The 27,825-nt window shown below is 39.3% G+C and overlaps 1 protein-coding gene and 2 pseudogenes across 3 annotated transcripts in view; 2 read left to right on the top strand and 1 right to left on the bottom strand.

Moving 5' to 3' along the window:
• XKR9 (XK related 9) overlaps positions 1 to 27,825 on the bottom strand; it is a 61,320-nt gene that overhangs the window by 22,991 nt on the left and 10,504 nt on the right. For 2 of the 3 annotated variants that reach the window (XM_070392055.1, XM_070392056.1), the window contains exon 3: positions 26,614 to 27,302. The exons of the other annotated variant lie outside the window; for it this stretch is intronic. In XM_070392055.1, the coding sequence (XP_070248156.1) occupies positions 26,674 to 27,302 (629 nt within the window). In that variant the 3' untranslated portion in view covers positions 26,614 to 26,673. Of the gene's footprint in view, positions 1 to 26,613; positions 27,303 to 27,825 lie in introns of those variants that run through there. 3 annotated transcript variants of the gene reach the window in all.
• On the top strand, positions 7,851 to 8,979 carry LOC138993094 (RNA-binding motif, single-stranded-interacting protein 2 pseudogene; annotated as a pseudogene).
• LOC138993566 (small nucleolar RNA SNORA48) lies at positions 12,973 to 13,117 on the top strand (annotated as a pseudogene).

The following is a 27,825-nucleotide window of genomic DNA, read 5'->3' on the forward strand; positions in this document are numbered from 1 at the left end:
TTATTGAAACTGTAGAGACAGAGATCCTGAATTTTTTCTAAGAAGCAAGCAGTTATTGATGGAAAATAATTGTAAAGTAGCCATTATTATTAATACAGTGGTTGAAATGTTACTGACTGTTCTCTTTATTTCATGTCCTATGTTCGTTTTCTTATTTACTTGACTTTATAGATTATTTATAAGAACTTTTATAGGATCCCTAAAACTTGAATCTCTCTAACTCTATTTTTCTGATAATCCTATATAATAAAAGGGTAATATGCAAATTGAACCTAATAGCAGAACAACCAGAATGACTGCTCGATCAGTCACTATGAGGCACACTGACCACCTCTTGGACCCTTTCCCCAACCGACAGGCTCCCATCGCCCGATGGCAAACGGGGACCTGGGGGTGGGTGGCAGGGGATGCAGGTGGCACCAGGTCAAGGTCCCTGCCCCTCCGGTCACCCCACACACAGAGGGCAACACACAGCGGGGATGGGGACGGTGAGCAGGCGGGAATAGACGACCTCTTGGTCCCTCCCCCGGCTGGCAGGCTCTGATTGCCTGATGGTGAACAGGGAACCAGGGGTGGGTGGCAGCGGGGGGCGGGGCCAGCTGCAGGCAGGCGGGGAAGATGGCCCTGAACACAGGCCAGGCCTAGGGACCGAACCCATGCACAAATTTTGTGCGCCGGGCCTCTAGTGTTTTATAAACTTTAACATGACTTTTCCTACCGAAGAGTTTTTCAGGAACTTGGCCCTCTCAGGAAGAGAGAGTGTTGGTGGTAAAGGGTTCTCTCCTGTTTGCATTTTAGGAGTGGGTAAAGTCTAAATCTGGGGTGGAGAGCAGGGGTGGAAGGAAACAAATCACATTTGCTACTAAAGCACCTTACTACTCAGAACCAACTTTTGCTGAACACTGAAGTGTTCATTTCATCACCGTAGGCAATCATTAAATTAAATTGATGATCTAAACTACTGTCAGAAAATTAACCTATTCCCCTTTTCTTTTCTTAAATTATGTTATTTATTATTATGAAATAAATTATTAAAAATTTAATCAGTAAATTACATTTATATGTTTTGAGGCAAATACAAGTAGTATAATAGTTTAGGGGGAAATTATCAGATTGAAATATAAAGAAGAGTCCTTCATGTCTACCTGTATAACTCATGGCCACAAATATTCCTGTTCTTCCCAAATGATCTGAAATAATTTTGACAAGATCTTCTTCTATGACAATTATGATAAATGAACAAAATCTGTAATTATACCAATAATATCTGTCCTGATGAAATTTATAGAAGAAAAATAAGATTGCCTTTATTTTTTTTAATCCTCACCTGAGGATATTTTTTCCATTGATTTTTTTAGAGAGTAGAAGGGAGGCAGGAGGGGGAGAGAGAGAAACATCAATGTGAGAGAGACACATCGATTTGCCTCCCGCATGCCCCGAACCGGGCTGGAGATCAATCCTGCAACTGCGGTATGTGCCCTGACCTGGAATCAAATTTGTAACCCTTCAGTCTTCAGGACAGCACTCTAACCACTGAGCAAAACTGGCCAGGACAAGATTGCTTTTCATCAAAATACTGTTGCTTAGAAAAAAAAACATTTTAAAATGTTATGCAAGACAATGAATTAAAATGACTTTTAATCAGGTCAATATACATGTCGAAGTGGTTCTGATTTTCTTTACAATGTGTTAAATCTTTAAATTAAGGCATCTATTAGCCCCCCTTAATAAATACATACTAACAATATTCATCCAGACATTCAAAGAAGGCATATCAGACAAAAGAAATAGTGACTTCGTATATGTTTTCTCTCCCATAAGGCCTTGGAATGTCTCCAGTGACATTTCCCTATAGCAATTTAGTGAAAACAAAAGTCCCAAACCATCCAACTACATGCTATCAGAAGCTTGTACTTCCAAAGGGGCCTTGTTACAAAGAGATATGACAAGGAAAAGAGTTTTATATGAGCCAGCCTCTCTTTGAAGGTTAGCAGGCTGGAAGGTCACTTAAAAGACTCTAGGGTTTCTTTTCCACTTTCCTCCAAATCTCATCACACAGCCTGACACCTGTTCTGTCCACAAAATAAAACTGGGCCCTAGAGAAATGATTAACTAATGGTTGGAGAATGCCAACATTTTCTTTAAAGAAAGCGGAGAAAAAAACTTGGCAAGAACAATAGTACTTTACATTTGCAAAGAGCTTCATGGGATACAAAGCACCTTCACATCCAGTATTTTACTTGTTTCTTCAGCCCTATAAGCTAGGTAGAGCAGCTGTTATTTCTATTTTACATAAGGAAATTGAGGCTCAGAAATATTAAGTGATTTTCCTAAAGTCCTCAAGTTGTTAAGCAACAGAGTCATAATTTGAACCCTTCTTTAAATTCCAGGAACAATACTCTTAATCACCATTCAGGAAACACTGAATACCATAACCAGTGGACAACTTTCTATAAATATAGTCCAGTCTCTCAAAAAGAAAAGAATGGCAACTCTTTATATGTTAATGTCATACTGAACACTTCTAAGAGGTATGATTCTTTTTCTCAATTTTCCTAAGATTTCACTAAATATTTTCTTTCAAGGAAGCAACGGAGAAACAGAATTATCTGAACTTTGAATCTCAAAGTGGAAAACTCTGAGGCATCTATAGGCATCTTATCAATAAGTCAGACACAGAGAGAAAGCTGGAGGTCTAAGAGACAAACCAGGAAATCTGTTTCCATGAAGAGCCGAACAAACAGCTCAAGGGGGTAAGAGAACAGATCCAGGCTGCTGTTCCCGGGCAGCCAGCTCTCTTTCTTCACAGCTTCCTGGTGAATGTCTCTGCCTGTAAGCAGTATTATGAAATAGTGTGATTTTAATCAGCTTTGACTGTACCTTGCTCTAAAGGTTTATTCAGTGCAGTCCTTAGAGGCACATTACCATTCGGCCCTATTCCAGGGAAGAAGTCTGTTCTTCATCAGCTGTAGAAAGACAGGAGTGCTTTTGTCTCACCATTCCAGAGCAAGAGAAGGACCTAGGACACAGGCCTTGCCAAACTACAACCACACTGTAAATAGGCCAGTGTGTAACCCAATTCTCCAGTAATGACTTAGCAAAAGTATGTCAAAATGACAAAGTCTCTAAGACCACTCAATCCCCAGTGACATTTCCCTATAGCAATTTAGTGAAAACAAAAGTCCCAAATTATTAAATATATTCTGCACAACCCAGCACAAATGTTGTCTAATGCTACCAATTCGTATGGCCACTTGCTCCCAGATTTTATAGATTTCTCCAGAATATCTGAGGACCTTCAGATATATTCATTCACTCATTCAACAAATAGTGCTAGACACTAGTTATATGGTAAGAAACACTCATAGTTTGTTGGTTATATTATAATAAATAAAAGTCATATCTCTACACCCGTGAAGATTATAGTCTAGGTAAGAGATAGTCAATAAACAGGTAAATTAGTAAATAAACAGATTGTAATTGCAAAGTAAGAAAAGTGATATAAAAAATTTAAATAAGTAAGACACTGTAATAGGAAGTGACAGTGCCTGGATGGGGAATGATTTTTAGAAAGGATGACTAGGGAAAGATGTTCTGAGGACTTAAGCTGAATTTTGAAGGATAAAAAAGAGCTAATTACATGGGGGGGACATCATATTAAAAAGCACTCCAAACAAATGACCTGAACAAAAATGCTAAAGCATAAAAGAGCATGGTGTCTAAACACGTGAGAGGAAATCATGGTGGATAAAGTATAATAAGCAAAGATAAGAACATTGAGATTAGAAGGGAAGTATCATAGGGTAAAATATGTGAAACCTTGTAGTCCATGACACAAAGTTTTAATTTTATTTATAAATACAGTGGGAAATCAGTCAAGTATTTAAAGCTGAGAATTAACATAAACCTACCTATATTTTTGAAAGACCATTCACTCTCACTGGTATTTGGAAATGGATTGGAAGAAGATAAGACAAGAAGAAAAACACCAGTTTGATGCCACTGTTGCAGTTAATGCAAAAAAAAGGTGATGGTAGATTGATTAAGAAAATGTCAGCAAAGAGAGAAATGCAAACAAATTCAAAATATATTTTGGAAATAAACTTTGAAAGTCTTATTGATGGACTAAAGGAATGGAGTGAAAGTTGAGGGAGAGGAAAAAAACACAGATGACTCCTACGTTTCTGGCTTGAATGATGTAAATTACTTAGAATTACTTAGAAGAAGATTAAAGGTAGAACAGGTATCAGCAAAAATGGTCAAATGGGAATGTGGATTAAAATTTATGTTTGGTCAAGGGGAGAAAAAAAGGAGACAAATGTACTACTCTTTGTAATATTTTAAGCAATAAAAAAAAGTTTAAAAAATGTATGTTTGGGGCATATTAACTTGGCAATAACTGTGAAACATTCAAGAAGAGATATCAAGTAGGCAGCTATTTGTGTAGGAGAAGAAATCATGCTAAAGACATAAATCTGAGAATCATCAACATATAGCATATATAACGTTATGGGACTAGATGATATCACCCAGGAAGAAAATATCTAGACACAGAATTGAACCTATGACCAAAACCTAAGGAACCCAAACACTTAGAATATATATATATGCCTAAGCGACCAGCAGACTGGCCAACTGGGCTGACCTGCTGGTAGCTATGATGCACACTGACCACCAGGGGGCAGACGCTCAACACAGGAGCCGAAACCACAGGCATGGAAACATGGAACAGACTGATGAATCTCAGAGGGAAGGGGAGAGGGGGGAGGTCAGGAAGAGATTAACCAAAGATCTTATATGCATACTAGAGGCCAGGTGCAAGGATTCGTGCACTGGTGGGGTCCCTCGGTCTGGCCTGCGGGGATCAGGCCGAAACCGGTTCTCCAACATCCCCTGAGGGGTTCCGGATTGCAAGAGGGCACAGGCCAAGCCGAGGGACCCCACTGGCGCACGAATCCATGCACCGGGCCTCTAGTTCAAGAATAAAAAAACTGTCAAGGGATAGCTTTGCAGAACATTTGATCCTATCTAAAATGTCCCTGGAGACATTTGGTCCATGCCAAAAAGTCCTTAAGATTTGGTCCTATACCAGTGATGGCGAACCTTTTGAGCTCGGCGTGTCAGCATTTTGAAAAACCCTAACTTAACTCTGGTGCCGTGTCACATATAGAAATTTTTTGATATTTGCAACCATAGTAAAACAAAGATTTATATTTTTGATATTTATTTTATATATTTAAATGCCATTTAACAAAGAAAAATCAACCAAAAAATGAGTTCACATGTCACCCCTGACACGCGTGTCATAGGTTCGCCATCACTGTCCTATACCAAAACATTCATGGAGAGATTTGGTCCATGTTAAAGCTTCTACCTCACTCTATGTGCCATTACCAGCTAGGTTACAGAGGCAAGAAGGGTTATTATTGGCAATACAGCCACAGCTCAATTATTTAAAACTAAAAACCCAATGCATGAAACTCATGCAAGGGTAGGCCTTCCTTCCCCTGGCTGCCGGCACCTGCTTCCCTCTGGCACCTGTGACCCGGGCTTCCCTCGCAGCCCTGGCTTCATCCGGAAGGTCGTCCAGAAAGATGTCTGGAAGGACATCTGGTCTAATTAGCACACTACGCTTTTATTATTTAGATGAGGATATTTCTTTTCTTTTTTTTAATATATTTTATTGATTTTTTTACAGAGAGGAAGAGAGAGGGATAGAGAGTTAGAAACATCGATGAGAGAGAAACATCCATCAGCTGCCTCCTGCACACTCCCCACTGGGGATGTGCCCGCAACCAAGGTTCATGCCCTTGACCGGAATTGAACCTGAGACCCTTGAGTCCGCAGGCTGATGCTCTATCTTCTGAGCCAAACTGGTTAGGGCGATGAGGATATTTCTTATGTAGACATTCTATAAGCCAAAAGTACAAATAAACATTATGGGCTCTTTGAATCCAGAGGTATTTTCTAAGCATGGATGTTTTGGACAGGACCAAATTTTAAAGACCTTTAGCATAGGTCAAATGTCTTCATGGACATTTTGAAAAGAAGCAAATGTCCACTTATCAGGTATAAAGAGAACAGAAGTCCAAGTAGAGGTTAAGTCATTTGGTCAATCTCAGAAAGTCCCTTTGTAATAGCTGAGTTATATCTTATTAATATTGAACATTATTATTCTCTTAGAAACTCTTCGTATTTTTAAGACCAACTGATTTCTAGAGATTTCTAGAGTAGATATCTACCAGCCACCCCACCCCCTTCTATCACAAACACCTCTCCACTACCCAAATACCTGGCCTGGGATTTAAGCATACAGAATAGATGCTTGCATAGAGCCAGACTTGCATACACCTTCAAAAGAAACTAAGACTTCTGAATCTAATGATATCTTGAGCAAGATTTGTCTCATCCAATTCCTCCTTTCTTTCACTTCTCAACACCCAGCCTCCTTCAGCATTGTCACAGTCACCTTTCCAATTCCTTATCAAGGGTGCCCCAACAGACCGAGCTCCTGCACTTTTCCTTCACCAAACATTTTATTTATATTTCTTTTTTCATGTTTTCATGGGGGGGGGGGGTAAGAGGGAGGAGGTTTGTTCTTATTTTGTTTGATCTTTTTGTTTGTTTTTTCACCAAACATTTCACGGATTCATTAGTTGCTCAAATTAAAATCAGAAAAAACAATTCATATGATTTGATGAGCCAATTAGTTTAGCTTCTATACCAGCATAGTTTGCTAGGCAATCACATATATTAGATGTAGCTACTATATAAAAACTCTTACTATAAAACATTTTTTAGAGAAAATCTGTATACCTTAGTACAAAACTCTTAGTGTAATTTCTTGGCCTCATTTGTTACCCATGGAAAATGTATCTACCACTTGCCTTTACAATATCCTATATTTCCAAATTGTTTCCCAATTGTTATCTAACAACATCAGCAGTATGCCAGGTGTATGTTATACCATGTGTATGCTAAGACCTTTACATGCACAATATCATTTAATTTCACTTAATGATAGTCCCATTTTCCAGATGAAACCTTTCATAGCAAACATTTTTAAACTCCTTTCAGTGTCATAAATGTTATAGAATTCCTGACTTGTTAGGAATTCAAAATTATTTCAGGGTCAGCACAAGGTGAAATTCAAATCATTAGATTATTTTGTCACGGAGTATCGTCCCAAGCATACAACACTAAAAAGAAATGTCCATCATTTCTTTTGTGTTCTGTTTCACATGTCTTTTGTTCAGAGATAAGCAAAGATCTACACAGACAGCAAACAGGTTAGCATTTACAACACTCCAATTATCACAGTGAAGTCTGGGATTACATAAAGTGAGTAAGACATAGTCTTGGTCTCAGTTGCTTATAGTCTAGTAAAGAAAACATACTTTAATTATGCAAAAATAGAGACATTCTCATTGTGTTATGGTATTAACTTTCCATTGTATAATATAAGTTTGGTACTTGGCTGGATCATCTTAAATAAAGTCTAACTATAAAAGTGTTCAACAATACATTATACACAGCATACAAAACATTTTTGTTTTCTATGTTCTGTTTATCTAAAACCCATTTAGAAATTTTTCTTGGTGGTTTTTTTCATAAACCAACCAATGATTTCTACTTTTAAAAAGTGATTATTGAGCTCTCCCCTTCTCTCCTTTCTCTCTCTCTCTCTCTCCCGCCATCCCTCCCTCCCTCCCTCCCTCCCTCTTTCTTTCCTCCCTGTCCCTCTCCTCTCTTAGCTCCCTAATATTAAAGAGAAAATATTGCTATCAGTAACTTCCAGACCTGGAATTTCGACTTTTGGCTATAACAAGAACAACAAAAACCCATATGTTTCATTGTCTCAGCAGATGGCACCACCTAGTCCAAGCAACAGCAGCAGTGGGAGCAATGGAAATGACCAGCTAAGCAAAACCAACCTCTACATCCGGGGTTTGCAACCAGGCACTACTGACCAGGATCTTGTCAAGTTGTCTCAGTCATATGCAAGATTGTCTCCACTAAGGCCATATTGGACAAGACCACAAACAAATGCAAAGGCTATGGCTTTGTGGACTTTGACAGTCCTTCAGCTGCACAGAAGGCTGTAACAGCGCTGAAGACCAGTGGTGTCCAGGCACAGATGGCAAGCAACAGGAGCAGGACCCCACAAATTTATTCATATCAAACCTCCCACTGTCAATGGATGAGCAAGAACTGGAGGGAATGCTGAAGCCCTTTGGCCAAGTTATCTCCACTCGAATCCTTCGAGACACCAGTGGGACCAGCAGAGGGGTTGGCTTTGCAAGGATGGAGTCCACAGAGAAGTGTAAAGCCATCATCACCCACTTTAATGGAAAATATATTAAGACACCCCCTTGAGTTCCAGCCCCATCAGATCTGTTGCTTTGCAAATTTGGTGACGGTAGTCCAAAGAAATGACGGAACCAAGGAAAATTTGTGCAAAATGGACAGGCCTGGCCAAGGAATGGAGACATGGATGGTGTGGCCTTGATCCCTCCACAGCTCTTCAGAATGGGTTCTACCCAGCAACTTATAACATCACTCCCAACAGGATGCTTGCTCAGTCTGCACTCTCCCCATATCTTCCATCTCCCGTGTCTTTGTATCACAAGAGTAACTCAGACATCTCCTCCACAAGTACCTACCCCATCATGGATGTACCATCAGTCATACCTCATTCAGCCTTCAGGTTCAGTTCTGACACCAGGTATGGATCACCCCCTTTCTCCCCAGCCTCTGTCCATGATGGTACCTCTTACACAACAACTGGGCCACCTCTCCCTCAGCACCACGGGAGCTTATATGCCAACAGCTGCCGCTATGCAAGGAGCTTACATCTCCCAGTACACCCCTGTGCCTTCCTCCAACATTTCAGTTGAGGAGAACAGCAGCCAGCAAAATCAGGTGACTATGGATGCTGCCTCAGACCATGGGGTCTATTCTTTCCAGTTCAACAAGTAACAGTGGAATCTCCTCCCCATCTTTGTTGAATACAAATGAATTCTTGGAGATGCTGATGCTCCCAGACTCCATAGGGCTAACCAGGAATACAGATCATCTGTGGGCCCTGATAAGACCTAACACTTGGCCATCGTTTTGCACAGGCCTAGGCCTGAGAAAGAAATCTCTGCACTCCTGTTCTCTGCTATTCCTCCATTCCTGATGGAGCCTCGGGGAACCAGGGAACCAGCACTTTTTGTGTGTGCTACATTCAAAGAAATTTTTAAAAAAACTTTTTTTTCTTTCTTTTGCAAATAAAGTTTTATGTGTTGTTGTGTGTGTTTTTTTTAAAAAAGGTGATTCTTGAAAAGATCTGTCCAAAATTATCTTTTTATAGCCAAAATTATCTTTTTGCCAGGTCTTAAAAGATTCATGTTACAGTCGAATTGGACCATCTATCTGCTTTACCCAAATCTCAGGAAACCAGAAATGGGGCTTGGCAAGTGGGAATGGGTTCTTTGAAGGTCAATCCACAAGATATCATTAGTGAACACAGTCAAGGAACATTACAGTTACTATCACCTTACATATAAATGGATATAGACCATATTTTATCTGAGTCAATCTAACCCTATCTTCACTTATATGCTAAAGTCATATGGAAACCAAATTAACTAAAACGGTCACTTGATCCATAGAAATCAAGCAAAGTATTTTTGAAATATTTTGTTTTCCTCTTTTTTATACCATATAGACATCCATCTTCCTTGGGCAATGGGGTGAGATTAGAACTGTTGCATAAAGGGAAATACAAGCTAGTGGCCACTTGTTAAATTTTCAAGTAAATAGCACAGGAAATAGTCTTGAAAGTCAGGCTTTACATGAGAGAAAATGATTTTCTACATTTCTTTATCTCTCTGTTTAACAAATGAAGAGTCAGATCTGGCTGACTTAATCATAGATTTTTACATAAAGGGGGCCCTGATAAGGTAGCAAGAAATGTGAAAACCTATTCTTTCCTTTGCAGATGAATTTGGGGACGAGGAAAAAAGACGGGGGTGGGGGGTAGCAAAAGAAACAAGTGTTTTCACACTTACCTTCTATAGGCTGAAGTCTCCGAGTGAAGAAACTTTTAGATAAGAGAAAAGAAATGTTGAGGGCCAATGGGGCTCTTTGCCCTTTGGGACTCAAGAATGAAACTGCTATGCAAGGCAACCCTATGCTAATACAGTACATCCCAGCAGAGTAAAGAAGGCAGAAAAGGATAGTCAAGCAGAAAGAGGGCCTGATTATCATTCCTAATTTGTCACTTGGTGGAGTAAGCCCAAAGGTTTCCACATATCCATGAGGAAAGAATGGAGAAGGTAACAGGATAGCAGTCATGATGTTGGGCCTTCTATAGTGAGGATCAAAGAGCCCCAAAGAAGAAGCAGCCAGTGTTATTTGCAGTACCTGGCAGAAACTTGAGACAAAGGCAACATCAGTGAGAGCCAAGGTAAAGCCATGCCAGACAGAATGGACCACCATGTTGTGACAAAGCTGAGTATAAAGTTTCATCTGGAGTGATATCAGTTGCAGATTTCAGGAGCAGATGCCAATATAATACCTAGGAATGGAGGCCACTATATCTAGTTCACCAGTTATCAGCCAGTGTATACTAAAGGACCAGCAGAAGGCCAGAGATTAAGTCCCCATCCCCCATACACTTGATAATTTGAAGAGGAGCAACACCATTGTTTGCATTTGTACTTCAAATAGGAGGCAGAGAGAGCTCACTGGCCTTATATCTACTATGACAAAGAAAAAATAATAATTTTTTCCTCAAAAATGAGTGCTAGGTCTGATTTTTAATCTGAATATTTCATTTAGTCTAAAGAGTTCAACACCTATAAACTGAATATATACATTATAAAATATATACTTATGAAAATTATGTATGTTATATGTAGAAGGAAAATATTATTGAGATCTCCCAAGAGCCAGAGAAGCCAGTCATGAATTCTCAAATTCTATTTCAAGTGAAGCCTATAGGGGGATTCTGACTTTATACCCAACTCTGTAGAGATGCTCTACCTTGCAAAAAGCTTCAGAAGATCCCATGAACAAGTGGACTAAGTAAGAAAGACCACTGCCTCTCAAACTTTTTCAAAATTAATTACCATTTTTCTAAAGTAATGGTGAACCTTGTTCCACCCCTGCATTTATTATGCTTTCACTAAAATTCTAGGCAGAGAATATACAGTAGGAATCCCTCAGTCCACTTTAGAGTGACCATAATTATCCCTCTCATAGACCCCAGGCTGAGATTCTTTTATTCGATCATGAAAATAGTAGGAATTACTATACAATTACAATCCCCTTTTAGATCTTAAATCACAAAATTATTCAGATTCAACCTTTATCAAAAATCTACCACACATACTTCATAATTTCAATAGTGATTTCTATATTTTTTGTTTAAAGGCTAAAAAAACTACAAAAAAAAACTTATTTCTGCTTCTTAACTCAAATAAATAAAGCTCACCAAGTTTTACAGCAGACTTGAGTCTATTACGAGTGACCAAATTTTCCTAAGACTTGGAGACTGTAAGGGTCCTTTATTTTTTAAGGTTGTTTATTTATTTTTTAAAATATATTTTTATTAATTTCAGAGAGGAAGAGAGAGATAGAAACATTAATGGTGAGAGAGTATCACTGATAAGCTACCTCCTGCACACCCCCAACTAGGGATCGAGCAGACAACACGGACATGTGCCCTTGACTGGAATTGAACCTGGGACCCTTCAGTCCGCAGGCCAATGCTCTATCCACTGAGCCAAACTGACTAGGGCAAGAAACCTTAACTTTTACAAACTAGTTTGAGATCAGTGTACATTTTGCTCTTACTTAGAAGTAAACGAAATAAGAATGGATGAAGAATATGTTGTCATGAGAATCTAAAATAGCTCCAGAATGACAGCTACTCGTTATGCTACTTTCATAATTAAAATTGTTTAAAGTCACTAGAGTCATTTTGTAACAAGTACCTTAACAAGTTAATATTAAAATACACATCATTTGAATGTAAAATATAAATGAATAAGGTGAAAACAACCAAATTAGAACACTATGTACTCCAAAGAGTTAAAACAAGCTGTAGCCTTTGAGTGGTCGCTCTCTAGAACTGTGTCTTCATAAATTTGATTCATTTATAGAGTGTTTTTGATGATAGGCAATTCTTTGTTGAAAGTTAAGTGCTCTTTTATATGAATAAATAAAAACGACTTTGGTTTGAACTAATATATTATTTTGACAAATGTTTATTGGAAACCCAATTATGGGTTCATAAATCAGGGTTCTTTGTGGTCCATCAGGTGAGCTCACCAGTGTCATCAGATGTCACGGTGCATACCGATAGGGTAATTAAAACAACTCCATGGAATGCTGTCCCTCTCCTATACAGTGACAGTAGACAAAACAGAGGAAAAAAATGGCTTATCTTTAACTCACTGAAAATGCTATTGTAAGGTGTGCTGACCATTCCTTCAAGAAAAAGATAGTTTTCTAATTAGTTGAATTAGAATGGCAATGTCAAGAATGATGCATGATATGTCAGACAGATGATCTTCAAACATTCCTCACAATAAAAAAGGGGGGTGAGGGAGGGAATGCATATTCATATATCCCATGATTGAATTATGTCCTTAGAAGAATTATTCCTTTTTCTTTTTTTCCTTCCTTCCATTCCCTTCCTTTTCCTCCACTCTGTTTTTTAAATAGCTGCTATTTCCTGAAGAAGCAAGTCCTACTAATAATGGCTAGTGTACCTGGGCCAGTACACATTCAGCTGCATATTGCATGGACTGAGTTGTATGAAAAATTCCATCATAAAAACTTACATTCTTCACTACCAAAAAGAAAACAATTGGCAAGACATTTCTTAAACTTAACATTGGAAACACTTTTTTACTCTTAAGACCTTTGGAAGAACCTATTTAACCCAAATGTACTGACCATGAAAAGGAAGGGGAATGAACCCCCTGGCAATGGGCAAGGAGATAACTGATTGGTGGTATTGCTCTTATATCAATCAGGGGCAAAACAGATGTACAGTCCTTAGTTCATCCTAGCTTGATGCCTGTGTCAGTGGCCAGAGCTATTTCATGCCTGAGGCACATAAAAAAAAAAAGGAGGGGAATGAGGTATTAAATGAAAGTAGGTATTTGCATATTATAGCCAAAAGTGGGAAATTTTCTTGACATTTGATTGTCTAAACCACAGTGGAAGATGTAAAAATAAAATCAGATCTGAGTGATTAGCATGATATATAAAATAAAATCTTAAGAATTCTGTCTCATTGATATTGCCAAATTTGTTATAACTATCTCTAACTATTTTCAATTTTTCCTTATTGTAAGTCCTTAACTGACTGATTCAGTTTCACCCCTATGTAGGCAAAGTATCTCTTCCTTTATGGAGAGAATGATATGTATGATTTAAGATATTTAAGTATATTCTGTGGGAAATAGAAATTTTATGCTTTCTTGTACAATATAGCAAAAAGTGGCTTCTTACCCTTTTTGTTTATGCATCACTGTTTAGCAGTGGAAACTGAAAGATCTCTGTCTGTCACAAATTGCTCGACAGGCTTCTGCATAATTCATCCCAAACAATTGCAAGTAACACAGGCCAGAACATAAGAGATTTACCTCCAGACCAGCCAGGCAGCTCCACATGAAGTGCCAGTGGTGTAAGGCCACACATGCAGAGCTCTGCTATTGCTCTATAACTGCACTGCCCAAGCCTTGTGGCTTGGCTATTGGTGATAATGTAAACAAGAGGGTGAGTGGCAACTTAAAATGCTAGCTGTTGATCTACTTTAATCTTAAACCCATGAAATCATGTCACCAAGACTGACTTAAAAAGGATAGTGTCTAAATACAGCTGTTATTTGTGAAAGACAAAAAATGTTAGCATTGTATCAGAGAAAAGTGTTTAGAAAGAACTGAACTGGGAACTGAGTCTCCTAGCGCGTCTTTGATTTGGGATTATCTGGGCAGCCTCATATATAGAAGATTTCTGTTTAAATGTGTACTTGAAGAGCCATTTCTATTTAATGAATCAAGAGACTCTCTTACTTGACTGAGTTGTATGAATCTGCATAATGTCAGCTTAGTGGACAGTTGTCAAGAACAACAGACTGCTATGAATATTGGCATAGCAGCAGGAAGAGTTCCACAGACTCACTCCCTAGTGAAACTGGTGAGAATTGTTAAAAAGCAAGCAATTAAAGCCTTTGGAAATGGTCCTAAGTGTAAACAGCAAATGAAAAAACATCTAGTCAAGGAAACCTAAGAATTTTCTATAATGTGAAAGTCTGTGGTGTTTGAATCAAGACCACTCCCCCACCCCACACCCAGCACAGTGAGGCTGACACTCCACTGGAGACTGCTGCAGCCAGGAACACAGGGCTCTCTATTCCCAGTTCCTAGAGGGAGGGCTTTCTTCCTGGGAGTCAATGGGATTTCAGTGTTTCTCATCTAGCCTCCAGCTGCTTGTTTCTGGGAAGAAGTCCCAGGCAAGTGCAATCAAGAAGTGGGGGCTCCCTTCTCTCTCCCAACTCTTACTGAGGCTCCTACTGTGGAGTGTCACCCAGAGAGAAGCTTGCCAGTGTCCCTACCCCCAGCTCCAGAGATTTTTGCCTGGGGGAGAAGGAGTCATAAAACAGATAGCTCCTAACCTCTTCCAAAAAAAACTGATTTCATTTGCAAAGGAGCTTGGAAAAGTTTAACCTAAGAGCACTCTCAAGTGGTTGGAGGTTGTGGTCAAAGGCAATTGGGAGGCGATTTGTGTACCTAATAAAGAAAAAGCCTAGACTGTGGCTGGCTAGTTTACATGAGCGAGCTGGGAATAAGACAGCTGGGAGGAGCCTTCCTGGGGTCAAAACAAATATCAAACACTGATCTCAGAAAGTTTGGATTCATATGTAGAAGAATTTATACCCCAGGGCTTTTTTGTAAAAATAGAAAAATAAACCAATCGTCCAGCAATTAGTAAAATTTTAACAGTTGAGTGAGGTCAGAGTGAAAGAGCCCTACCAAGTGCTTCTGTCATCTCAAAGTGACTGTGGGCACACCTAAAGCTGTGCCTCCCTGAAGAGCAACATCAGAGGCTTAACACTGGTGGGAGCGGATAAGGGGTTGGGAGAATAGAGACTTCACTAAAATAATTCAGACAATCACTAAACAAACAAGGAAATAGGGGACCAGTGCCCAGAATTGCTACAATATATTACCTAAAATGTCCAATTACCAAAAAAAATTATAAAGTGTGCAAAGAAACAGGGGACCATGACCCATACTTCAGAAAACAAATAAAAGCAGGCAACAGAAATTTCCTGTGAGAGTAACCAGATGTCTAATTTAACAGAAAAAAGATTATTCGAGAGAGGAACCAAGATGGTGGTGTAGGTAAATGCTGGTGCTCACTGCCTCCCAAAACCATATCTAAATTACAACTAAAATATAGAACAACCATCATTCAGAAAGTTGGCTGAATGGATGTCCTACAGCTAGAGAAGTAAAAAAAAAAAGCACACCAAGACTGGTAGGAGGGACAGAGGTGCTGAATGGGCTGGTCTGACACACATGTGCAGCATATTTTTAATCAGGAGAGATATCTAGGCTGCAGAGGCCTCCCGTGAGGAGAAAGGGGTCCCAGCCCCACACCAGACCCCTCTGCCCAGGGTTCCAGTGCTGGGAAGAAAGGTCCCTGTAACTTCAGGCTGTAAAAACCAGTAAGAATTGTGGTTACATGTCACAGAGGCTGCTGGAGACCCAGGCAGTCCCTCTTAAAGAGACAGAGTACAGGGGCTCCAGTGGCGCAATCGGTTAGCGCGCGGTACTTATAAGAGACAGAGTACAAACTTACTCAGACTCACTCCCTCTGAGCTCCAGCACTGAGGCAACAGTGTTGGAGGATGCAGGGACAAATGGAAGGAACCAGATTGTCTGGCATTGAAGCAAGAACTCAGGGGCAGCTTTCTCCCAGACAGGGATGCTCACAGGGGTCATTGTTCCTATGCCAAGACCTCCCCTGACACAGAGCTGACATGCAGCCATATCTGAATTTCCATAAGCCTGGCTCCCACTGTTTGCTCCACTCTGGTGATTCCCTGAGACCCTACCCCACCCAATTTTCAGTTCCACCCAAGCTATTTGCAGCAGCTTTTCCATATAAATGGCCTGTACTGGCTCAGGCTTCAGAGATTTCCTAAAATCTCTCAACCAAGCAGCAGATGGCATCAGCATGCCCCCTATCTATCAATAAGAGGTTCAAGACAGCTAGGCATTTCCAAGCTCAACACAAGTAGCAGCCATCTGCAGATCACTCGATAGCTCCGGCCGGGTGGCCCCAGGCAGTGGCTGACATTGCATCTCCCAGGAGGCTCCAGAGCCAGTGCACCCTATGGACAGCTTTAGACCATACCAGCTTACAACTCTACATATCCATGATCAATACACTCAAGGGGCAGACTCAGTGAGCACCAAAGCCCCGCCGAAGCAAGTCCTGCTCCATTGGGGTGTCTCCTGCACAGCAGCTCTTCCACAGTTGGTCCTCACAGCCAATTGACCTGAAGGTCAACTCCTCCCAGTGATGCCAACAGCAATCAAGGCTCAACTACAACAAGACTAGAGCGCACCTAGAGTGCCAAGCTCAGGTGACTGGGGAGGCTGAGCTCTACCTAATACATAGAAACAAACATAGGGAAGTAGCCAAAATGCAGAGACATGTCACAAAAGAAAGAACAGAAGAAATCTCCAGAAAAAGACCTAAAAGAAATGGAAGCAAGCAAACTAATAGATACAGAGTTCAAAACAATGGTTATGCCCTAACCAGTTTGGCTCAGTGGATAGAGCATTGGCCTGTAGACTGAAAGGTCCCAGGTTCAATTCCGGTCAAGGGCATGTACCTTGGTTGTGGGCACATCCCCAGTAAGGTGTGTGCAGGAGGCAGCTGATCAATGTTTCTCTCTCATCGATGTTTCTAACTCTCAATGCCTCTCCCTTCCTCTCTGTAAAAAATCAATAAAATATATTTTTTTAAAAAATGGTTATAAGGTTGTTCCAGGATCTTAATGAGAGCTTCAAGGGACTTAGTGAGAATGTCAAGGTTCTTAGTGAAAATTTCAAGAATCTTAGGGAGAACATCAAAGACATGAAAAAGCATACACTAACTAAAATAAAGAATAATTTACAGGGACTCAAAAGTAGAGTAGAGGATTCTGAGGATCAAATCCACAATTTGGAATATGAGGAAGCAAAAGCACCCAGAAAGAAAAGCAGAAAGAAAAAAGATTCCAAAAATATGAAGATAGTGTAAGGAGCCTCTGGGACAACTTCAAGGGTACCAACATTCACATTATGGGGGTGCCAGAAGGAGAAGAGAGAGAGCAAAATATTAAAAACCTATTTGAAAAAAAAATGACAGAAAACTTCCCCTATCTGGTGAAAGAAATAGACTTACAAGTGCATGAAGCACAGAGAGTCCAAAACAAGAGGAATCCAAAGGGGCCCACATCAGGACACATCATAATGAAAATGCCAAAGGTTAAAGACAAAGAGAGAATCTTAAAAGTAGCAAGAGAAAAGCAGTTAGTTACCAACAAGGCAGTGCCATATGACTGTCAGCTGATTTCTCAACAGAAACTTTGCAGGCCAACAGAAAAAGAAAAAGAAACTTTGCAGGGCAGAAGGGAGTGGCAAGAAATATTCAAAATATTGAATAGCAAGGACCTACAACCAAGATTACTCTACCCAGCAAAGCTATCAAGAAAAACCTAAAGGAGTGCTCACTGAGTCTGCCCCTTGAATGTAATACCAAAGCAGTATTATATGAAATGTTGAATGGTATTCTTTAAGAAGAGGAAGAAGAAGAGAGAAGAGGGGGAGGAGAAAGAGGAGGAGGAGGAGGAGAAAGAGGAGGAGGAGGAGAATATGAACAATAAAATGGCAATGAATACATATCTATCAAAAATTGAACCTAAAAATCAAAATAAACGAACAAGGAATTTCATGAACAAAATAATTTAATGAATAAAATAGAACCAGAGGCTGGAAACATGGAACAGTCTGACAAATCTCAGAGGGAAGGGGGTAGAGCGGATGGGAAAAGCTCAACCAAAGAACTTAAATGCATTTATGCATTACCTATGGACACAAACAATAGGGTGGTGAAGACCTGAGGCAGGGCAGGAACTGGGTAAATGGGGACATTGGGGGGGGAGGGAGGAGGGGGGAGGGGGGAGGGGAGGTCATCTGTAATACTCTCAACAATAAAGATTTTTTTAAAGCACCTTACAAGTCAGTAATAAAAGGACAAGTAAACCCAATTAAAAAATGAGCAGAGGATCTGAATAGACATTTCCTCAAAGAAGATATACAAATGGCCATTAGTGAGTATATAAACTGATGCCTGACATCATTAATCATCAGCTAAATACAAATCAAAATTACAACAAGAAACAATTTCTTACCCACTAGGGTGGATAGAATAAAAAAGTCAGATAACAACAGTATTGGTGAAGATGTGGATCAATTGGAACCCTCATACACTACGGATAGGAATGTAAAATGATGCAGATGTTTTGGAAAACAGTCTGGCAGTTCTTCAAATGATTAAATGCAAAGTTACCATATGGCCCAGCAATTCTACTCCTGGCTATTTATTTACCCAAGTGAAATGAAAACATAAGTCTGTAGAGGACCCCTGGGAAGGCACATGGGCATTTATCTAATATTGTCAGCTGAATCCAAGGCGACAGGCAGAGCCATGTCCTGGATACACATCTTACCAAAAAGGCAGAAGTGTTCTCAGCTTGACTTTCATCTTTGCCCAGGTGTCAGAGAGTGGGTTTTATTATTGTAAATCCAGCCAAGCACCAGGAATAAATAGGACTCACCTCCCTCTGACAGGCAAATCAGTTTTGACCCCAATCCATGGCCTAGTGGCCAAGGGACACCAAGCACCCCGCCCTGTGGGAGGGGCCCTGAGGTGGAGCCACGCCCTTGGGTTCCTGCCTGACTCGTTGGACTGCTCATCACACCCGGCCCACCCAGAACTGACGTAACTTCCTGGTATTTGGGAGTATAAATTAAATACGTGGTCCGGTGCTAGGTCTCTGCCTCTCCATCAGAAGAGGACGGCAGTCCCACCCAGTCCCAGCTTTTTCCTTTCATCTTTGTGTCTTGTCTCATTCTTTCATATTTCTCGAATCCCCAGCCACCTCTACTCTAAGAACTGGACCACTCTCTCCATGCTGGACACGGTAAAAAGAGACCCACCATATAAGTCTATACAGAAACTTGCATCAAATGTTTATTTTATATCAGCATTATTCATAGTAGCCAAATAGGGGAAACACCCAAATGTCTATTAACAAACAACTAGTGGTTTATTCATATAATGGAATATTATTCTGCATAAATAGAATGAGTACCAAAACATGCTACAACATAAATGAACCTTGAAAACATTATCTTAAGTAAAAGAAGCCAGTAACAAAAGATGACATCCTATATAACTCCATTCATATGAAAGTCCAAATAGGGAAATCTATACGCTTACATAGATAGAAAGAGTATTAGTGATTGCTTAGGGCTGAGAGTAGTGGAAGGGAAGATTGGGGATTGTATTAGTGTTTTCCAGAGAACTAGAACCAATAAGATGTGTATATAGTTTTTTTAAAAAAAAAAAAAAAGACTTAACGAATTGATACACAATTATGGAGGCTGGTAAGTAAAAAATCTGCAGTGTGGGCAGGCAGATTAAAGACCCATGATAACCTGATGTTTCAGATCAAGTCCAAGGGCCAAAATTCCCTCTTTCTCAGGAGACATAAGTCTTTTGTTCTATTCAAGTCTTTAACTGTTTGGGTGAGGCCCACCCATGTTATGGAGGACAATCTGTTTTCCTCAAAGTCCACCTATCTAAATGCTAATCTCACCTAAAAACACCTTCATAGAAACACTCAGATAGTGTTTGACCCCATATCTGGGCACTGTGGCCCAGCCAAGTTGACACACAAGTTAACCATAATGGAAATAATAGATAAAGGTACATGGTTTCTTTTTCTTTTTTTCTTTTTTTTAATATTAGAGGCCCGCTGCACAAAATTCATGCAGTTGGGGGTCCCTCAGCCCAGCCTGTACCCTCTCACAGTCCAGGAGCCCTCGGGGGATGTCTGACTGCCAGCTTAGGCCTGCTTCCCACAGGCCTAAGCTGGCAGTCAGATATCCTTAGCACTGCCATGGAGGCGGGAGAGGCTCCTGCCACCACCACTGTGCTCGCCAGCTGTGGGCCCAGCTCAGAGCTTCTGGCTGAGTGGCGCTCCCCCTGTGGGAGCACACTGACCACCAGGGGGCAGCTCCTGTGTTAAGCATCTGTCCCCTGATGGTCAGTGTGTGTCATAGCAACCAGTCGTTCTGCCATTTGGTCAATTTGCATATTAGCCTTTTATTATATAGGATATTTTCATTGATTTCAGAGAGGAAGGGAGAGGGAGAAAGATAGAAACATCAGTGATGAGAGAGAATTATTGATCAGCTGACTCCTGCATGCCCCCCACTGGGGATCAAGCCCGCAACCCCGGCATGCACCCTGACCAGGAATCGAACCATGATCTTCTGGTTCATAGGTTGACGCTCAACCTCTGAGCCACCGCGGCTGGCCAGGGTTTCTTTTTAAGATGATAAAAATGCTCTAATATTGTCTGTGGTAATGGTTAAACATGCCTGTGAATATACTAAAAAAACATTGAAATGTACACTTGAAATAGGTGAGTTGTATGCCAATTATATCTCACTAAATCTGTTTGTTTGTTTTTAAAGAACACACTACCACAGTAATCTTTATAAATTTTTTTAAAGCTCTTTCATCCACAGACCACCAGGAAAACACAAATTACTCTCTGGAGTGGTGATCAATTAATTAAGCAATAGTTATTTACAAAGCCTTGTCATAGCAAAGCAGTGAACACACAGATAGCCCTCAGAAGCACACATTGATGGATTGAGTCTTTGCCCAAAGATGAATCAGATGATTTTCTAAGTGGTCTCTGGAATAAAATACTCTTTTCACTTTCCAGGGGTTCAGAAAAAGAATAGTACTCAGCTGCTGTAAGAAATCCCTGGAAACTCTATGCGAAGTTCTCTGAGGGACACAGAAATACAATTCCTGGTCTATGTAAGCTTATAGTCTAGTTAGCAAGATATACTACTGGACACAAAATGAAAACAATAAGCAAAAGCATTGTTTAACCTTAAAAGCAACCATAGCTAAGGGGTTCTGTGGCCCAGAAAAAAATAAGAAAAATAATACTTAGCAATAAATATTTAATGAAATCCTACCATTCATAAATGTGCATGCACATTTATACACAGAGATTCATGCATACTTCCAATGGTCAGAAAATTATTTGCAATATAAGCCTTTATATTATTTGCAATATAAGCCTTTATTTCTGCTAGTTGTATTTAGCAGAAAATATGATTATATTTTCTACACATGAGGAACAATACATAACACACAAGAGTCTAATGAAAAACTAAGATGTTATATGCAAAAGGATTAAACTTCTTTGTCAAATAATTCTAAATTTTTATGTGTATTGCTATTTTATACATATGTAAACAATTTTACAAAAATAATGACATCAAAACCAAGTCAAAATATACCACATACTGGAGAAAGAATGTAAAAAATAAAAAATTTCAGGAATAGTTATAATCTATAAAACACTATCACATATAATGTCTTACTGATTTTTCACAACAGCCCAGGAGATAGTTGCTGTTATTATGTAATGCTCACTCTACATATAGAGAAACTGAGATTTAGAGAGATTAAATGACTCATTAAGGTCTTCCAGGTAATAGTATCAAGGCAATGAAGCTCAGATCTTTGAGTTTTCATATCAAAATTTCTACAGTACAATATGTTAGGACACAAAACTAGTCACAATAATATTAAGAAGACTGAACTCATATCAAGTATCTTCTCTGAATATAATGCTATGAAACGTGAAATCAATCACAAGAAGAAAACATGGAGGCTAAATAACATGTTACTAAACAACAAAATGAAAAGATAATCTACTGAATGGGAGAACATATTCACCAATACATCTGATAAGGGGTTAATACTCAAAATTTATAAAGAACTTATAAAACTCAACACTAAAAAAAAATCAATCCAATGAAAAAATGGGCAAAATACCCAAAAAGACACTTCTCCAAAGAGGACATACAGATGGCCAATAGACATATGAAAAGATGCTCAATGTCACTAATGCAAATTAAAACCACACCTGTCAGAATAGCTATCCTATATAATAAAAGCCTAGTATGCAAATTGTTCGACCAGGAGTACAACCAAAAGTTCAACTGCTATGACATGTGCTGACCACCAGGGGGTGGCACGGAACATGGTGGGCATTGGCAACACAGCACTGGCAGCGGGTGGCAGTGGAGGTGATGCCAGCCCCAATGGGCCCTGATGAGAGCGGGACTGTGGTGGGATGGTGGAACAGGTGAGCAGGCGGCACCAGGCCAAGGCGGGCGCGACCTGGGGCCCAATCGCCCTGCTAATCCCCCACTGAAAGCGACCAGCGGCAGTGGCAGGGGGAGGGGCCACCGCCCAGCTCCCAGGCACTGAGGGAGCTGGGTGGGGGGCCTGACCTCAATCGATCACCCCGCAGGTGGGATGGTAGAGCACATGATGGGGTGGCACCAGGCCACGGCAGGGTGCCAGGTGGGGCTATAGGGCTGAGAGGCTGGGGGTGCGAGCTGGGGCCCTATCTCCACAGGCCACCCCAAGGGACCCCACCCATGCACGAATTCGTGCACCAGGCCTCTAGTCATCAATAAACCAACAAACAACAAGTGTTGGAGAGGATGCGGAGAAAAGGGAACCCTTGTGCACTGTTGGTGGGAATACAGATTGGTGCACCACTGTGGAAAGCAGTATGGAGTTACCTCAAAAGATTAAAAATGAAACTGCCTTATGACCCAGTCATTCCACATCTGGGAATTTATCCAGAGAAACCTGAAACACTAATTTGAAAGAATGTGTGCACCCCTATTTCATTGCAGCATTATTGACAATAGCCAAGATTTGGAAGCAGCCCAAGTGCCCATCAGTAGATGAGTGGATAAAAAAGCTATGGTACATTTACATAATGGAATACCTCTCAGCCATAAAAGGGAAGAAAATTTTACCCTTTGTGACAGCATGGGTGGACCTGGGGAACGTTATGCTAAGTGAAATAAGCCATTCAGAAAAAAAGACAAGTACCATATAATTTTACTCATATGTGAAATTTAATGAACAAACTGGACTAATAATAAGCAAAATAGAGACAGACTCAGATAGATAGCAGGCAGGCAGCTCTAGTAGGGAGATATTGGGGGTGGGATTGAGAAGAAAAGAAAAAAGAAAGAACTCATGGACACGACAACAGTGTGATGATTGCAGGAGTCTGGGTTGTGGGTGGAGGTGGAAAGGGTTGGGGGGATAAATGGTGATGAAAAATAATAAAATAAAATAAAGAGAAAAATAATTTTCTACAATACCATGAAAAGAAATTGCTGATTCCAGCCAAGAACTAGGACTACTCAGAAAGGTGTATATGTCTATACACTAGGTATCAAAAGAAAATTTTTAAAGAGCAATTATTGTAGCAGTAAAGCTTTCAAGTTTCAGGTTAGGCAAAACGGAAATATAACAACATCCCTAAAAACTATATATTTTTATTTTTTCTCTAGTCATTTTCTACCATCACAGCAATATTTCTAGTAGAAAGAAATTATAAATTCCCTATACTCTGTTGATCTTTATGTTCTAAGAATTGAGGTTTAATACATACTTAGTTTAATATTTTTTAAAAGTACTTTGGTCTCACTTTCACAAAGTAAGACGTGCATGTCTTAAAACTAATAAATACAGCTTAAATGCAGAATTTTCTCCATAACAAACTGAACCAATTAGCAAAATGTAGTCTCTTCCCACTTAGAAAAACCCAACTTTTAATATGTTGTGATCATGAAATGGGCATCGGCCAGAGTTAGAGTTCATTATACATCTCTGATTCCCACAACCATAAGGACAAGCTTTGATTTCTATTACAATTGAGAATGAGCCTGAAGATACTCTACAGGAAATTAACGTTTGGCTTTGGTATTCTCCTGGTTTGTAGCGACAGTAGCATAAACCAGGGAACCTATTAAGCAGCACATCCAACTTGTCTGTGCCTTCATTGCCCTCTAGTGGCTATTTTGAAACTAGTTATTAAAAGTGGTATTAGCCTTCAAGTCAGTAGTGGTCCTCAAAGTAGAAGGGCAGACCAGCAGCATCAACAACATCCAGGAACATCTTAGACATACAAATTTCATGCTCCACCTAAGATCTACTAAAAAAAATTGTGAATAGAAATCTAATAGATCCTCCAGATTATTCTCATGTACACTAATGTTTAAGAACCACTAGTGTAAGGGAAGCCTTCTATTCATATTTCAAGTAGATATGAAAGTATATGGGTGTATGGGAATGTGAATTTTATGTGTTAAGTTGATTGGGCTAAGGGATGCTCAAATAGCTGGTAAAACATTATTTCTGTGTGTATCTGTGAGGGTGTTTTTTCCTCAAATTAGCATTTGAATTGGTGAAGTGAGTGAAACGAATGCTGTCCTCAGTGTGGGTGGTATCATCAATCTGTTGAGGGTCTAATAGAACCAAAAAAGCACTGGAAGAGCAAAATCACTCTGTCTGAGCTAAGATATCCATCTTCTCCTTCCCTCCGACATGGGTGCTCCTGGTTCTCAGGCTTTCGGACTCAGATGAGGGCATACACCATTAGCCCCAAGATTCCTAGGCCTTCAGACTTGGACTCAATTACACCATGGGTTTTCATGGTTCTCCAACTTGCAGACAGAAATCGTGGCCTTCACAACCACCTGAGTTCCTATAATAACTATCCTCATTATCTATCTATCTATCTATCTATCCATCCATCCTATTGGTTCTGTTTCTCTGGAGAACCCTGAGTAGTACAATGCATATGACTGTTCTTTTATGAGAGTATTGCTCATAATTATTCCCATGCTTTTCCTACATTTGCAAATGCCTTTGATATGTGCAGAATAATCTAGAAAAGTGCATAATTAGTTGGGAAGATTGAAAAGTGCTGTATATCTATGACTGAATGATATAGAAAAAAGTAGAATAAAATAAATAAAAGTAAATCCATTAGATATTAAATGTTCACTTTAAGAACTTGCTAAGTAGCCAAAACATCTGATCAAGATCTATCCATTTGTTTCTTGGCTATAAAATCAATGGGAAATGTTTGTTGATGAAATGACCATTCAATCCATGTTTGTGTGGGGCATTTAATATTCAAGTTCATTAGTAGATATATATTGTTTCATAACCATTTTTTCCATTACATAAATTGCTACTTCCAATATTCATTATAGCATTATTCATGATAGCCAAGAGGTAAAAGCAACCCAGTGATGGATAAGTAGAGAAAATGTGGCATATACATAGGATATAGTATTATTCAGCCTTAAAGAACAAATTCCTGCCCAGAAGTGTAGCTCAGTGGACCTATGAACCAGGAGGTCATGGTTCAATTCCTGGTCAGGGCACATGCCCAGGTTGCAGGCTCAATCCCCAGTAGGGGGTGTGCAAGAGGCAGCTGATCCATGATTCTCTCATCATTGATGTTTCTATCTTTCTCTCCCTCTCTCTTCCTCTCTGAAAGAAAGAAAGAAAGAAAGAAAGAAAGAAAGAAAGAAAGAAAGAAAGAAAGAAAGAAAAGATAGAAAGAAAGAAAGAAAAAGAAATATGTATGTGTGTGTGTGTGTGTATATATATATAATGTTGTCACACATGCTACAATATAAATGAATCTGAGGACATTATGCTAAGTGAAATAAACCAGTCACAAAAATACAAAGAATGTATAATTCCACTTACATGTGGTATCTAAAGTAATTAAATTAATCAAAACAAAATAGAATTGCAATTGCCAGGGGCTGAAAAGAGAGGGAAATGGGAAGTAGTTGTTCAGTAGGAACAGAGTCTATTTTGCAAGATAAAAAAGTTACAGAGATGTACAAGGTAAATATAATTAACACTACTGAACTATACACTTAAAAAATGGTTAAGATGGTAAATTTTATGTCTTGTTTTCTTCCGCTTCCCTTCCTTTTCCTTTTTCTCAACTCAATCCATCCCCAACTCAATATGCACTGAATCAAGAAAATGCAAGTGAGAAGAACAGGTGTTCTGCTCTCTCCTTCCTTTTGCAGTTCTCCACAACAGGTGCATCAGTTTTAGTTCAGGAAAAATGAGGAGAAAGTTGGAGAGAAGCTCAATTCCAGCCTTCAAATTATGGGAACCAGACCATTTCTTCCAATTCAAGCTCAAAATGGCTACTCTGCCTGACAACAGGCAAATATATCTAAGTTCTTAAGGTCTTCAAAACCAAATGAAAAATTAATTTAAATAATAAAAATATTAATATACTCACTCTCACATTCATAAATAATGTACCAGAACTGATCTCAAATTAAAGAAAGCAAAACTAAGAAATAACACACACATAGACACACAACATTTTCTTTACTAACCAATGAAACAAAAAATAAGAAAATACATCTCATAAAGGATAGCTTATTCCATTAGGAAATACTTCATTCTACATTCTATTTGCACTGGTTTCCCATCAATTTCATCAGGTTTTCTTTCTTTACTTTTGTTTGGGTGCAAAGTCCCATAATAAACAATAAGAAAAATAATTCCAAGGATAAGAGCAAGAACTATAATAATACTAATAGGTATAAAATAGTCTGAATTAAAAATAGAAAGTGGGCAAAACCACAACACAATCAATATCCCCAGTGTGGCCAGTACCCTTACAATATAATAACAAGACATTGGACATTTGGTATTCTGCCCCTGAATATTAAAAAATGTAAAAATAAGAACAAATCCAACAACAATCCTGTATAAGAACTCCATACTTATGGAAGCACAAAACTTAGTTTGGTTTTTAAATGCCCACAATATACCTAAAAACCAAAGAAATGACAACAGACATAAAGCAATCTTAACATTTAAGAATAAAAGAAGTACAACACTCATCATCCAAGATAATAATGTAAAAAACTTGTAAAAGAGATATGTGAGTTTGGGACAGGGCCCAGTAAGGACATTTTTATCAGGTAAGGATTTTCTTAAAGATATTTGATAATCAACAGTCGACCAAGAAATAGCACAGCAAGAGACCATGAGGGCTGCATCTATAAAACAAAACAAATTTTAAAAGGTATATTGTTACAGGAATAAAAATTACAATATTAAATTACCATATGCCATACATGCTTTATCTGTATTTACACATACCCACAGACATGCCAGGTACTTTATATACTCATCTCATCTAATCCTTCAAGATAGATATTACTATTCCCATATTACATATGAAGGATTAATGATTACAGAATATATATTATTTGACCCAAGTCATACAGCTAGCAAGTTGCAGTTAAGATTTGACTCTAAAGCTACCCAATTCCAAAGATGGTGTACTTAACCACTGCATTAGACTGCTTTACAAGATTCTGAATTGTACAACCAGTATAGTGAAAACTAGTATAGTACAACATACTATACTCTGGAAATTCTCTAAGACATTACTGTTATAAACCTAGCTATTCCAGTCTTTGGCTTTGACCCTGGGCATATATCTAATTCACTAAGAGACAGCATCATGCGAGAGAGGAAAGTGGGAAGGAAGGAAGGAAAAAAGAAAGGATGGGAGGA

The sequence above is a fragment of the Myotis yumanensis genome, unplaced genomic scaffold (assembly GCF_028538775.1).
Source record: "Myotis yumanensis isolate MYYU_CA2020_CCGP unplaced genomic scaffold, mMyoYum1.0.hap1 SCAF_15, whole genome shotgun sequence".
Classification (NCBI taxonomy): Eukaryota; Metazoa; Chordata; class Mammalia; order Chiroptera; family Vespertilionidae; genus Myotis; species Myotis yumanensis.